This window comes from Hemicordylus capensis, chromosome 6 (genome assembly GCF_027244095.1).
Source record: "Hemicordylus capensis ecotype Gifberg chromosome 6, rHemCap1.1.pri, whole genome shotgun sequence".
Lineage (NCBI taxonomy): Eukaryota > Metazoa > Chordata > Lepidosauria > Squamata > Cordylidae > Hemicordylus > Hemicordylus capensis.
The window spans coordinates 160,530,839-160,544,659 of NC_069662.1; the positions used below are offsets into that span (position 1 = coordinate 160,530,839).

Sequence of the window (13,821 nt, forward strand, 5' to 3'; positions counted from 1 at the left end):
GACCCCTCTTGTAGGGGTGTGCAAACCGGTTCGGTTCGAAGGTTCGGGTCGAGCCGAACCATCCCTGGTTTGGCTCGACCCCAAACCGAACCACCACCACCCAGTTCGGGGGGTTCAATGAACCTTTTTTGGAAATTTCTTTAAATCGCCCGGTTCAGGCGTCTTCGGCCCTTTCCAGGCCTATTCACTGGTGTGGTGGCCATTTTGGAGGCCGCCGTGCCTGCGCAGAGGGACCCCGTGTAGCCAGGCTTGAACTGAACTGGGCCCGGTGGTTTGTGCACACCCCTACTCTCTTGCTCCCCATGGCATAGCCTACCCTACAGATTCCATGGCACAGCCTACCCAGTAAGGCTCATCTGACACATCACTTTGTTCTTTTAGACTCTAGGGGAAGAGAGGCTGTTTTACTTGGTGAGCCACCCAGAGAATGGTTATGGGACGGCCAAAAAACAAAAATAAAAGTTATTATTGTATGCATTCTGTAAGTTTGCAGAAAAATACATATTTAAATGTGTGCTTTGCAACTGGTGTATTATTGCACCAGCTGTCTGGTAGGAAATGTGTGAGCATACTTGAAAAAAGAACTACATATATTTATATACATATTTAAATCAGGATTTTTATTTATTTATTTATTGCCAATTGAAAATATCTGGTGATATTTAGTGGAAGAGAGTAGAATGGAAATCAAGGGGAACTGCACAAAGTTCAGACAGAACGTAAACAGAACGATCCATCCGTCCTTAATATTGCACGTGGCGCCTTCAAGCTGTGTATGAGATGTGGTTTGGGGTGCCCACATGCTTTACATCTAGCCTCTGGAAAAAGTGATTGCTGGCTCCAGATTTGTCCAGCATATTGATCTACTTTTATTTCCTTTACAGCAGACAGCATATTTTCTTATTGCCAATTACCTCTCATAAATCTAGGCTGACTCATAACTCTTTAAACTGCACTTTATTACTAAGTGTACCCTTAATATCTCCATCAAGAAATATTTTCCACTGCCAGGTTGGCAGGCCTGAAATCTTAAGCTTCTTTCCTAGAAACCATAATGCCCTCCCACACAAAACCCATATATGGCGGGGGGTTGAATCAGCAGAGAGTTCAAGTATCTTACATTTGCCAAAGATAATTACTAATATATATAATTCATCAGCTTCAAGTTGCCTGTGGAGGTATACGCTCAGATCTGGTACAGGAAACATGCATTGTGCCCCCAAGGTTGGAAACAGTTTGGTAGTTACCTGAATTCTGAATTCTCAGGTCCCAAAATAGAATGCTCCAAGACAACCCCAAATTAAACCTTTCTAACCCAGATGCCTTTCTTCCAATTGTCCCTATGGTCCAGGGAAAGTAATTGTTTTCCTGTTCAATAACTGTTGCCCTTGATCAATCACTGCTCTTATTTTGAGTTTTGGAGAGATGCATCCCCTTTTATTATTTTTAATATGCAGATAAGCACTATTTATTAATATATTTCTAGACTGCTTTTAACAACATAGCAAAGCAGCTAGCAAAGTATAGGGTAATAAAATTGTATTACAATCACATCATGAAGGGCTGTTTCTCACAATCACGCGGTGGAGCTACTAGTCACAATTCCGAAGCTGTGTGCGCTCCTGAAAATGGGCTGTGTAGGTGGAGGCAATGTCAGGCAGAGGACCAGCAAGTGATCATGTGTGAGAAGTGATCTGGCGGTGCGGGCAATGGACTTCCCCCACCCTAGATCAAACCCCAGATTACCAATGCCAGTTGTCCATGCCACCAGGCCAAGATGGCTTCCTGCACACAATCACATCCCGGTTCTCCACCCAATATTTCCGCCATCCTCACAATCCACTTTTGGGAACATGCACAGCTTTGGAATTGTGGCTGGGGGCTCCTCCACTTTACATCTGAGTGTGAGAACCAGTCCAAAATAAGAATAATAAGCAGCAGCCATTAAGTCAGCAGAAAGAAATCCCAACATCAGCAGAAAATGTATTCAACCAGTTGGTTTTTTTTAAGTACTCTGAATTTATTTTTTTAAAGGTTTAACTGCAATGCTGCACAGATAAGGCCCTAACATTTGCCAAATAAATTTCAGTTAATGGTTGGTCATGGAGGATGGCCTCTGTGGCTGATCTTACAGTCTGGGAAGGTTGATATGGGAGAAGGGCTTCCTTCGCCTGGCCTATCCCCCAGCTCTCTAGGGGGGCTATCCAGATGTACATGTATACTGCCCACATGGGTGGGGAAGCAGGAACATGATCTGCCCATCAACTACATGTCATAACGCTGGATCCAGGACCTCCCCCAGCTAGCGAAGAGGCAGACTGTTCGGGGGATGAAACAGGAAGACCTTGTAACCCAGACCCCGTGTGACCTTGTGCTGCTGGGACCCCACACACCAGGAAGTTAGCAACCCCCACCATGATCTGAGGGCACAACCCTGCCTTCATCCATCCTTGAGGACCTACCAGCTCTAGTGCAGGCCCCCTAGCACACAGGAAATCAGGCAAGGCCCATTGGGAAGGGTGAGGCCAAGTCATTCCATCTTAGCAGCTGCCACAAAAACTGACAGTCTGCTCCACAAAGGTGCTGGAGCAACATCCTTTGTCTGTTGCCATACCCAGCTCTGGTAGTCTTGCTTGGCTCCAGCAGAGGTCCTGACTCCTTTGCCTTTGGAGCTCACAGGAGCCTGTGTCACTCCTGGAAATTTGCCTTGGTGGAGATCCCAGCTCAGTCTAAAACAGCATACAGACAGCATATAAAACAGATTCCCCCCACCCACCCATCCTTTGTGTGTAAGACTCCTCCATGCATCTGGGACATTATTATTATTATTAATAATTCGATTTCTATACCGCCCTTCCAAAAATGGCTCAGGGTGGTTTACACAGAGAAATAACAAACAAAAAAATAAGATGGAACCCTGACCCCAAAGGGCTCACAATCTAAAAAGAAACATAAGATAGACACCAGCAACAGTCACTGGAGGTACTGTGCTGGGGGTGGATAGGGCCATAGGACATAGGGTAGGCCCATCCTAACAGCTGCAAAGCTAGGTGAAGCAGTGATTTTGTGCTCCATTGCCTTGGTGCCAGATGTATATGCTCATGTTGCCACAGGGAAGACACCTCTCTTGCAGCAGGCGGCCCTGTCCATGCATGACAGGGGGCGGGGTGAGGATCACGGCAGGTCTCTTGCTTTGGGGCCCATGAAAATTTGGCTATCCCTGATAGCTCTAAGTTTCACCCGATTTCTGAAGCGTAATAGATCTAGGAGGGCAATACCACATGACATGTCTGGACATGAAGTTGGACTCTACCTTATATGCTTCATGAGCATACCACAATCTCAAACAACATTTTCCCTAAGAGCTTGTGATCTCCAGGGCCAACGTGACCATCTTCCTCTCTTTCCCCTGGACTGCAACTGATACACCACTTCCTAATGAACGATGACAGGCTTTTACTTAATCTAGTCCTCATTTGATCGAATTCAGCATCCTTAATCCCCATTTTATCTGCATGCACAACATCAATCTTCTAGCAATTGAAATGTGGAATCTTATTATGTAGCGTGATCAATACCCCTCATACTATGTTAAGTCATTCACCTCTGCATAATACTCATGAAATGATTGATTTTTCTCCAGCACTGCCCTTCACATTTGGCCCTAGCATTTCCACAGGCAGATCAGCACAGCCAAATAATAACAAATAAACACTACATTTGGAAAATATGTGAGATCTTACAGGGAATTAAAGGCTTGCAGGCCAAGATTTGAGTAGCAATTTCAAACCAAGAAGGCAGGGGTTCTCACATTTGGGTCCCCAGATGCTGGACTACAACTCCCATTATCCTCAGCAACAATGGCCCAAGGCCATTGAGGACCCAGATTTGAGAACCCCTGCAGTAAGGGATAATTACCCTCCACATCTCTCTACCTGATCTCTCTTTACTTGATCTCTCCTGATTTGCTTCTCTTCTCTTCATTGCTTCATATCCTCCGACATTTCACAACTGAAAATGTTTTGCAACATCCCAGTTCTTGTCAAGGATTACTGGCACCTTTCTGCTATTCTGCATTCCTGAAGGCTCTACTTTGCTGCACACTTAGTCTTCAATAACTTCTCCTGCACTGTTTTAATAAGCAAAGGGGGGTGACCTTCTGGTGAAAGATAGACTAGGAAAAGATTTCAGTGAGCTAAAGCCAGTTATCAACAGTTCAACGTGGCCTTCACCAGCACGTGGCACGACAGGCTTTGTACATGTTGAGCCTCTTCAGATCCATACATGTGAGTCTACATGATCATCACACATGAAGCTGCCTCCTCCCGAGTCAGACCATCAGTCCATCTAGTTCAGCATTGACACAGATGCTCAGCAAGTCTCCAGGGTTTCAGATTAGGGTCTTGCCTGTCCCTACCGAGAGATGGTGAACCTGGGACTTTCTGCATGTGCCCTCCCACTGAACTACTACCCCATTCCTTGCTCCGGGGGTTTCCAACCTTGGGTCACCAGATGTCATTGGACTATAGCTCCCATTAGCCCCAGTCACACGGGCTGAAGGCCATCATCCCATTGATTGTCCTGCAACATGCATGGCACCACCCTCATGGCTCAAGCAATGGGAGTCCACTCACCACATGCAGCAAGAGAGCAGCAGCTACAGCAATGCAGGAGTCCTGAGGCATGCAGAATGCTGGCTGAGGGCTGCAGAGCAGGGCAGGGCCCTCTCACCAGAAGAGACACAGCCAGGGAAACAGCAGTAGCAAAAGTATCCAACTGACGACACTCTGGCACAGACTCTCCAGAAGAACCATCGAAGCCAGCAAAGACATTAAGCAGAATGTCAGCTCTTGTAGGCTGGATGAGCATGTCCTTTCCTGCCTGGCCTAGGCAAGCTTTACTCCCAAAGAGCTCCTTTAGACCAGGGATTCTTAACGTTGGCTCCCCAGATGTTATTAGACTTCAGCTCCCATAATCCCCAACCAAAGGTCACTGGGGCTAGGGATTATGGGAGTTGAAGTCCAATAACGTCTGGGGGCCCAACGTTGAGAATCCCTGCTTTAGACCATGCTTACTCCTCCTCTAGCAGAGGCCCATTGTCAGGTAAGCATCAGGCTGCCAGATCTGCACTCCTCCATCTGTTCTTGACTTCTTAATGGGCCCAGTGATGTCTCCATTGCTGTGGACTCAGAGGGGAGACTGGGGGCAGCAGAGGGACTGAAGGCTATTCCTGGGGGGATACGAGCAGCATCCCTGATGATTCGGGGAGAGGGGCTTCTGCTGGATCCATTGCCTTTAATGCTTGGAAGCCATCTGGGGCTCTAGGGCTTCAGGAATGGGGGTTGGTGTAGCTTTCCCTGGCAGATTGAGCAGAAGGGGTTCAGTCGGGTCTCCCTCCAGTTGGGAGGTTGGTGGGCAACCTGGTTCCTGGGAGTCTGCAAGCCAGGAGTCTTCCTCTGTTGGCATAGTTGCCCCTTCATCCTCCGAGTCATTGGCCTCAGATTTGGGACTGGTCCCGACATTCATGATGGGAGCTATAGTCCAACAACATCTGAAGACCCAAGGTTGGAAGACCTGCTTCAAAGTAAGAGAGACAAGATGCTTCATGTTCAGGACAGAAATTAGCCTTGGCAATGGCAGTATTCCTGAGGTTGTCCCAGACTCCTGGCCTTCGGCCACTACTGTGAGTCCTGGCTCCAGGATCCTACCTCCTGGCTACCATGCAACAGCTACCTCTGGCTCACCCCTGATTACTTAAATCAGATGCCTGCCCTTGTGATGGTTGCCTTTGTCTGTTCTTTTGCCTTTCCAGGATCCTTCCAGCCCAGACTGGCTTTGCAGCAGAGCAGAGCAATTCTTCATCTGTTAATTTGATTTCTTGACTCTTCCACAAGGTGCCTGCCCAGACATGTATCTTTTGGGAGTATATTTGTTTGTTCCATTGTCCTGCTGAAGCTGGGACTAAACCAGATGTAGAATCCAATATTGCATATTTTGCTCCTTTCCAGGAAGTCTCTAGATAGGCACTAGCAGGATCTATGCAATATTTCCATCTATGGTGGTAGGAAAAGCTTTGTGTTGCTCAAGAAACAGTGATGCTCAGTTTCGCTCATTTTTGTTTATTTAAAATATTTATTCCTCCAACTATTTCCATTAAATTATGCCCGACTCAGCTACAAACGGAGTAATGCAAACATGAGATAAACCACCAGAAAGGTAAAATCATGGACAGAGGAAGACTTTGATAAGCACATAGGAAGCTGCCTTAGACTGAATCAGACAATTGGTCCATCTAGTTCAATACTGTTTATGCTGACTGGCAGCAGCTCTCTGAAGCTGCAGGCAGGAGTATTTCCCAGCAAACCTCCTGGAGATGCCAGGGAGTAAATCTGGGACCTTCTGCATGCAAGCAAGCAGATGCTCTACCATTGAGCTATGGCCACATCCCCCAATGGGAATATCTTATCACACTCACATGTAGCCTCCCATCCAAATGCAAACCAAGATGAACCCTGCTTAGCAAAAGGGACATGCTCACTACCAGAAGGCTATAAAGTGTGATATTCACACTTTATTCTGTATACCACCAGAATAAAGTGTGGATTATGAAGTTCAAGTCGGCTGCAGTCCCAAAGTAACATTAGGCTCCTGCAGTCCCAAAATTATTCTGACAGTCCTGGCAAACCTAATTTCAGCCTCCAGCCTGCTCCGGGGAGGCGACTTGCAATCCAAGGGCTTGGAACAATTAATTTACCTAGTAATAAGCATTATCTCCCATTAAGGACCAGGCATTAGGATAAAGGGAAGCCCTTCTCTACTCCGCATAATGCAACAGCATGGCTCACAACAATGCTAAGATCATCATCATCACAAATGTAAGCACACTCAAAGCAGTGAGATCCAGTTTTTTCCAGGACAATAAAATCCCATGGCTCGGCTTTAACAGGCATAGCGCCAATGGCTGCCCTTCATTCTTGTTACAATAAGGCACGGGTTCCCAATAGGGAGTACTAGTACTAGTCCCACTAAGGGTACTTGAAGGGCTCGGGGGGGGGGGCACTCAGAGCCCTCCTGCCTCCATTAGGGGTGTGCACAGAACTGTTCCTAGAGGTTCGGTTTGAATTCGAACTGAATTCAAACTGAACTGCAGGCCCACAAGCAAAGAGGGGTCCCTAGGAACTAATAGGGATTGAGAAGGGTGGATAGGGTGGGGGGAAGTCGGGAGGTGACCTTAGGTGCAGTGGCAGATGATCCTCTAGGCCCCAATAGTGCTGTCCCCCATCAGCACATGTCAGCGGGGGCCCAGTTCAGGCCTCCACTCATGCGCAGAGGCCCAAATCATGACCCTGCCAGCCTGCCTTGATGGGGAGGTATCGGCAGGGCCTAGACGTGTCACTGCCAGCCTGCTGCCACAGAGGAGCTGCACCCCGCCTCAGGTGGCCTCCCATCTGGCCCCTGCCCGCCCTTCCCACTCCCTTTTATTTCCCAGGGATCCCCCTTTGCTTGTAAATGGGAATGCTTACAGGACTCTTCCTTTGCAAGCACCATGAACAGGGCCAAACCGGTTCAATCCAAATTGGTCCCAGTTTGGCTCAAATTCAGACCAGTCGAAATGGGCCGGTTCTGTACACCCCTAGTCTCCATACGCTGCAGTTACACTGTTTGTTCTCCAGCTGAGAAATACTGGCTTGAAGTCAATATGTCCCCTGCTGCAGAAGGGAAGGGAAGAGAAGAGGGTGAAAACCCTTCCCGCTCCTAATTAGCTGGCTACATGCTGAAGTTCAGCATACCCCTCCTCTTAGCCTCACTGACAGGCTTCAGAAAAGTATCACTGAGTACTCCCATTGAAATTAATGGGACAGGTAAACTTGTCCGCTTAATTTCAATGGGAGTACTCATGAGTAACCTTGGGTGTAAGTCAGTGACTGGAATACCTGTCTCATAACTGTAACAGTTAAATTTGCGTGTGTGTGTGTGTGTGTGTGTGTACACACACACACACACACACACACACACACACACACACAATCTCTATGGGGCACCTGAGCCAAAGTTTTGCTACAGAAGGTATACACTTGGTGGTGGTTGTTTTTTTTTTAAGTTTGATAACCCATGCAATAAGGGAACCGTGGCATGTCATTCAGGAGTCCCTGCAGTGGGTTTGGAGGAGCCCCCACCACCACCACCGCCCCACCCTGCCGTCACCTCAGATGTTTCCACTGCTGCTTCACTGCCTCTGCTAAAGTTATGGAGGCCCCTTTCTCTCACCACCAACCCAGCACCTTTAGGATAGGGATTAGGGATGCCCCATTTACTTAAAAGAGGCAATCTTCAAGGATTCCCCTTCACAAGTATCCACAAACCAACCTGCGAACCAGTTAGGACCCTGTGCCCTGTGCTTGGTCCTGAGAACCATTTCCTTTGAGGACTTACATCCATTTGCTTACTCAAATACCCTCCTTGATCTATTCTACTCTCTGCCCCAAAATTCTCTAAACATTCAAATGCATATCATTCATTCATTCATTCATTCATAAACTTGCATCCTGCCAACTAGCCTACAAGCAGGCTCTCATAGTGGCTAACAAGTAGAGGAGGCAATAAAGTAATAGTGGCAGGAGATATCATAACACTAACAAGCTAGTAGCATAGCACCCAGAGCATCTTGTTGAGGCTGGCAGTCTGGAAGTAAGTAGATACTGACAGGTGGGGAGTTGAGCAAGGGGGGCAGTTCGACAGCTCAGCAGTCAAGACAGCCAACAGGTAAGTGAGGATAGGACAAGATACTCACAAGCCAGAACCAGTTTTACAGGATGGAGTAGCGAGAGTAGACAGAGAAAATTTTCTCTCTATCTCTCACAACACTCGAACCAGGGGTCATCTCATGAAACTGAAACCTGGTAAATTTAGGACCAACAAGAGGAGGTACTTTTTCACACAGTGCTAAATTAATTCATGGAATTTTCTGCCATGGGATGTGGTGATGGCCACTAGCTTGGATGGTTTTGAAGGGGGCTTAGACAGATTCATGGAGGACAGGTCTATCAATGGCTACTAATCCAGTGACTATAGGCCACCTCTGGCCTCAGAGGCAAGTACCAGTTGCAGGCATCTGGTGGACCCTTGTGGGAAACAGGATGCTGGACTACATAGGCCTTGGGCCTGATCCAGCTGGGCTGCTCTTATGATCAAGTAACTAGTGTGGAGCCAAACTTCTTCCTGGAGAAATTTTGCTCTAAATCAAAGGTGCAGGAGTGTGTGAGAAAATGAGGGAGATCTGGGGGGGAGGCTGAGGTTTATGGGAGGTTTATGGGAGCCAACCATAAACTTTCTTTGAAAGTTTATGGGTGGCTTCCTCCCATTGCTTGATGTCAGCTATTTTTCCTTTAAATTCTCTTTAATTGTCTCTTTGGCTGCATTACTGGAGGCAGCAATAGAGCTTTTCTTCGTGGATGGCACGATCTGTCATCTATGACATTATCATGACTCCTCCCCACCAAATGTCCAGACTACATTATAGTCCTGTTGAGACATTGTGCTGTGCAAGTGTTCAGATGTCTTTATACTTGTATGTGTTTTTTTGAGAATGCCTGTACCTGCATTCTTTTAAAGAATGAATCCAGGTACAGGCCCTTAAACGCATGTTACAGATAGGAAGTGTACTACTCTGCCTGGGTTCAACAGAACATGAGAATAACTGTATGTGTGTCCAGATCCATACCTGTGTACACTGTATGAGTGTTTGACATAATGTCTGAAAAGGGCTCAAGACTAGTGCACAGCCTCCTCAGAGGCCCTTCAAGCTTGAGCCAGGGGTTGTGGCATGAAACACTCTTCCAGGGATCTCAGAGTGAGAACATTTAATCCATAACAGTTGTCAGTTTGCCTTTATTTTATTTTTCTGCCTGGAATCTCCTTGGCACAAAACTCTGAGCTTCCCTAGGGAGCTGAATTTGGATTTTAAAAAATATTTATCTATTCATATATTCAGATACAGCATATGAACATGCTTGCATTTAGCAAATCGTGAGAAAGACAAGAGTTTACCTGCATCGTTTAGAAAGTCATCCAAGGTTAGCCATATCTTCTCTTCAGAAACAAATGTGTTGTTGGTGGAGTTAAATTCGGTATAGTTTCGGACACACTTGTGTCTCAGGTTGCCCATAAAGAGCTGGAGCCCTATGAGGGCAAAAACACTCAAGCAAAAAACTGTCAAGATCATCACATCTGCCAGTTTCCTAACTGACTGGATAAGGGCACCTACGATGGTCTTCAAACCTAGAGAGACAAAGGTAAGAGATTTAGAGACTGAGATAGCAAAGCATGTAGCATCCTAGCTCCATAGGAGACTTCAACTGCAATCCTACACACACTTACCTAGGAGTTAGCCCCACTGGAACCAGAGGGGCTGGCTTCTGAGGCAATATGCAGAGGATTGCAATGCATTTACTGCTAGCATCTACAAAGCGCCCACCACCCCTAAGACATCCTAGTTGCTAAGGCATGGCATAGGTAGAGATCCCACTGAATTTCACCTCAGGCAAAGCTGTAGGAGAATTTGGAGGGTTCAGCTCTGGCAAAATACGTATGGGCATTCTGAGGAAGTGAAAAGAATTCCAGTATGACTAGCAATTTTATTGCACATCACTAGGTAAGGGCAAAGTAAAAAGCATTTTACCTACATTCTAATTTCCCCCATAACTTTTCTATTTAGGCACATTCCCTTTCCTATCTGATGCAGTTTTGCACTATTAAAAGCAATGGGATTTGAGCAGTTCTTTTATTCTCTGTAAAACATCATGTGCATAGCTGGTGCCGTTTTAAATAAATAAGTAAATCATTCTTAGACCTTATTCTAGTGTTAGGACACAGAACTCAAACTCTCAAATTAAAGATTTGGAGAGGACACAAAATTACTGTAAATTTTAATACTTCTGTGTTTTCGGTTAATTTTCCAGGAGCAGGGATAGAGAATGACAGGAGTTCTTGTCATCATATTTAAATTTCAGCCCCCCTTCCCTGAAAACTACAGTTTGGATCTCAAAAACATAAGACCAAATTCTGGATTCTAAATAATTGAGATTTTGCAATTTGGAAAAAAAAAAGGGTCAGACTTTAAATTTGCATAACATTTTGCCTTATTTTGCTGGCAGGAAATGGTGCTCAGCATTTGACAGGAACCACTCTGGGGTTATAAAAGACAGCTGAGCTACTTCCTTTAAAAAAAGAACATGGTTGTAAGGTGAAGAGCCACAGCCGCTCCTCAAATGCTTGACTGGGGGCATCGTCCACAAACAGTTTTGTTACCAAGCAAATTCTCAAGTTCCTTAAAGCAATCTTTTCCCAAACGTGCACCTCTGAGGAGCTCTGTGATTTCTTGGAAGCTTATCAGGAGTTCCCTCAAGGAGAAGATCAGTCATGCAGACAAGCTTCCCTATCATTTGCCACCCAAAGCTGCCTCAGGCAAGAGCCTTTCCCAGGCTTGCTTGATGTACTACCTGAGATCTTTTTTTACCAGGGACTGAACCTGGAACCTTCAGCAACCAAACAGTGTTCACCTAGCACAATACTGCCTACTTTGACTAGGACAGTGGCTACTCAAGGCCTCAGGCACGGGTCTTTCCCAACCCTTCAATCTGGAGATGCTGGCAATTGACCTGGGACCTTCTGCATATGAAGCAAGTGCTCTGTCACTGAACTAGGGAGCCTCCCCTGCAGGAAGAGCACTGGGTGTGCCTTAGAGAGCACGCTCTATTCACATGCAGGGGGGAGGGGGGTCACAATGAGCCCCAGGAGGCCTGGACAGCATTCATATGAACCAAATGCACACCCTCAAACATTCCCCGGAGTCCTCTGCAACACAGAGATAGCATAGAACAAGAGCACTGATTTCTCAGCACACTCCTTGATGTTGACATGATTCTCTGAAGGTACGAAATCTCCAAGTCCTGGCTTTAAGAGCACATGAATGCCCAGGGAATTTAAGAGACTCTCTTCTTCACCATGAGCCCCATTGCCCATGGAGATCACCCAAAGAGGTCTGTCTGCAGCTGCCACCAGTTCGTCTGGTGGCTACTCAGGGATGGGCCTTCTCTGTTGCCGGCCTGAGACTTTGGAATGCATTTTCTTCTGAAATAAGAGTCTCCCCATCTCTGACAGCTTTTTAAAAGTCTGTAAAGACACACTTATTCACCCAAGCTTGTTAACTAGAATTGTGATTTTAAATGGTTTAAACTGTTTTAATTTTTGTTTTAATTTGTTTTATGTTCTTGTAAATCACCCAGAGCCATAAGTTTGGTGTAGTGTACAAATATAATAAATAAAACAAAAGAAAAAAGAAAATTAAAATATTCTCATAGATGTTTGCAGCAGCAAGGTCTGTGTAAAAAGGCTGCAAGGCCAGGTTTCTAATGATCATTTTAAACAGAACGGACAAAACAACCAGAGAGTCCATCAATTAGAAATCCATTTAGAAACAGTTTCGAAAGGTATGTGGAGACCAGAGATCCTGTTGCAGTTTAAGTGCTGGCTTGATTTGTCACTCAGTCTTCATTGTTCCTGGATTAGTCTTTATGTTTCCTCCTCGTGGGATTCTGGGCTCAGTATTTCTTAAACAATAATGCTAAATGAGCACAAATAGCACTCTGTAGTGCTTCACACATCAGGAACTGATTGATGCATGGAGATGTTGCCGTGGATTGTGAACAAGTTGAGGTTGAGCAGAATCGGAAAAACCCTTCTCTCTTCTGCCCGCCCACTGGCGGGGGGCGGGGGGTGGGAGAGAAAGACTTTAGAAGCATTTACAAGTTCTCTATGGTAAAGTGGCTGGCATAAACATGTTACTTATTGTATTTACCTGAATCCAAGACTAGTTTCCCCCCAAGTTCTTTGATGATAGAAATCAGGGGGTATTTTAAATTCAGAGTTCCTTATGGGTAAGTACAGGTTCAACCTGTATTTAACTTCTGTTTTTAAGGGGCTCATCTTGAATTCAGAGAGCCGAGTCCCATGATCAGTGAGACGTGGTTTGGTGTGGTGAGCGGGGAGAGCGCACGAGCAGGGAGGGAGCCCTGGGTGGCTGGATCAGCCGCCCACACGATTGCCGGCTCCGTGACGGCACCGGCGGGGGATGGGGAGCTCGGGGGCCGCGCGGCCCCTGGAAGCTCCAGTATGCCCTGCGCAAGTGCACAGGGCATACTGGGGAGGCCCCAGAGCCAGGAAGCAGCTTTTTGCCTCCCCTCCGGGGGTCTCCTCATGAGTAGCCGTGGCACGATTGGAAAGCCCAGGTTTGCGGAGCGCTCGCTCTGCAAACCTGGGCTTTGGGGAGGGCTAAAAAAGCGGGCTAGCCGCTTGTAAGCCACCGGGCTTGCCTGCAAGCCTGGTGGTTTACACAATCCGCCAAAATCAGGCTAGGCTCTCCTAGCCCGATTCTGGCTGATTGTGGGAATAGCCCCCGAGTCGTTTTGAATTCAGAGTCATCTTGCATTCGGGTAAATACAGTATTTTAGCACTTTTTCATAGCCTTATCCATTGAATATCAAAAATAATGAAGATGGCATTTCCTTTTTGAAAAGGCTCTGGTTGTAGGTAGGGATGTGCATGAATGAGTTCGTACACTCCTGGGAGGTGGAGGGGTTACTTTTAAGGGGCAGGGAGGGTGTCCCTCCCTGCCTGCCGCTTTCTCCCTGATGGCACTCTCCCCAAAAATGTTGGCGTGGGGCTGCAGCACACCTCCACGCAGCCCCGGTCAGCATTGTACCGGAATGGCTGACACACATGTGCACCTCCCCACCTCCGATCCGGCTCGAACACCGGCATTCC

General features: G+C 46.6%; 1 protein-coding gene across 13 annotated transcripts in view; it reads right to left on the reverse strand.

Annotated features, from left to right (window-relative positions):
- Positions 1-13,821, reverse strand: part of LOC128329198 (sodium channel protein type 5 subunit alpha-like) — a 371,320-nt gene that overhangs the window by 201,174 nt on the left and 156,325 nt on the right. For all 13 annotated transcript variants that reach the window (XM_053259890.1, XM_053259889.1, XM_053259895.1 and 10 more), the window contains one exon: positions 10,048-10,278. In XM_053259890.1, the coding sequence (XP_053115865.1) occupies positions 10,048-10,278 (231 nt within the window). The remainder of the gene's footprint in view (positions 1-10,047; positions 10,279-13,821) is intronic.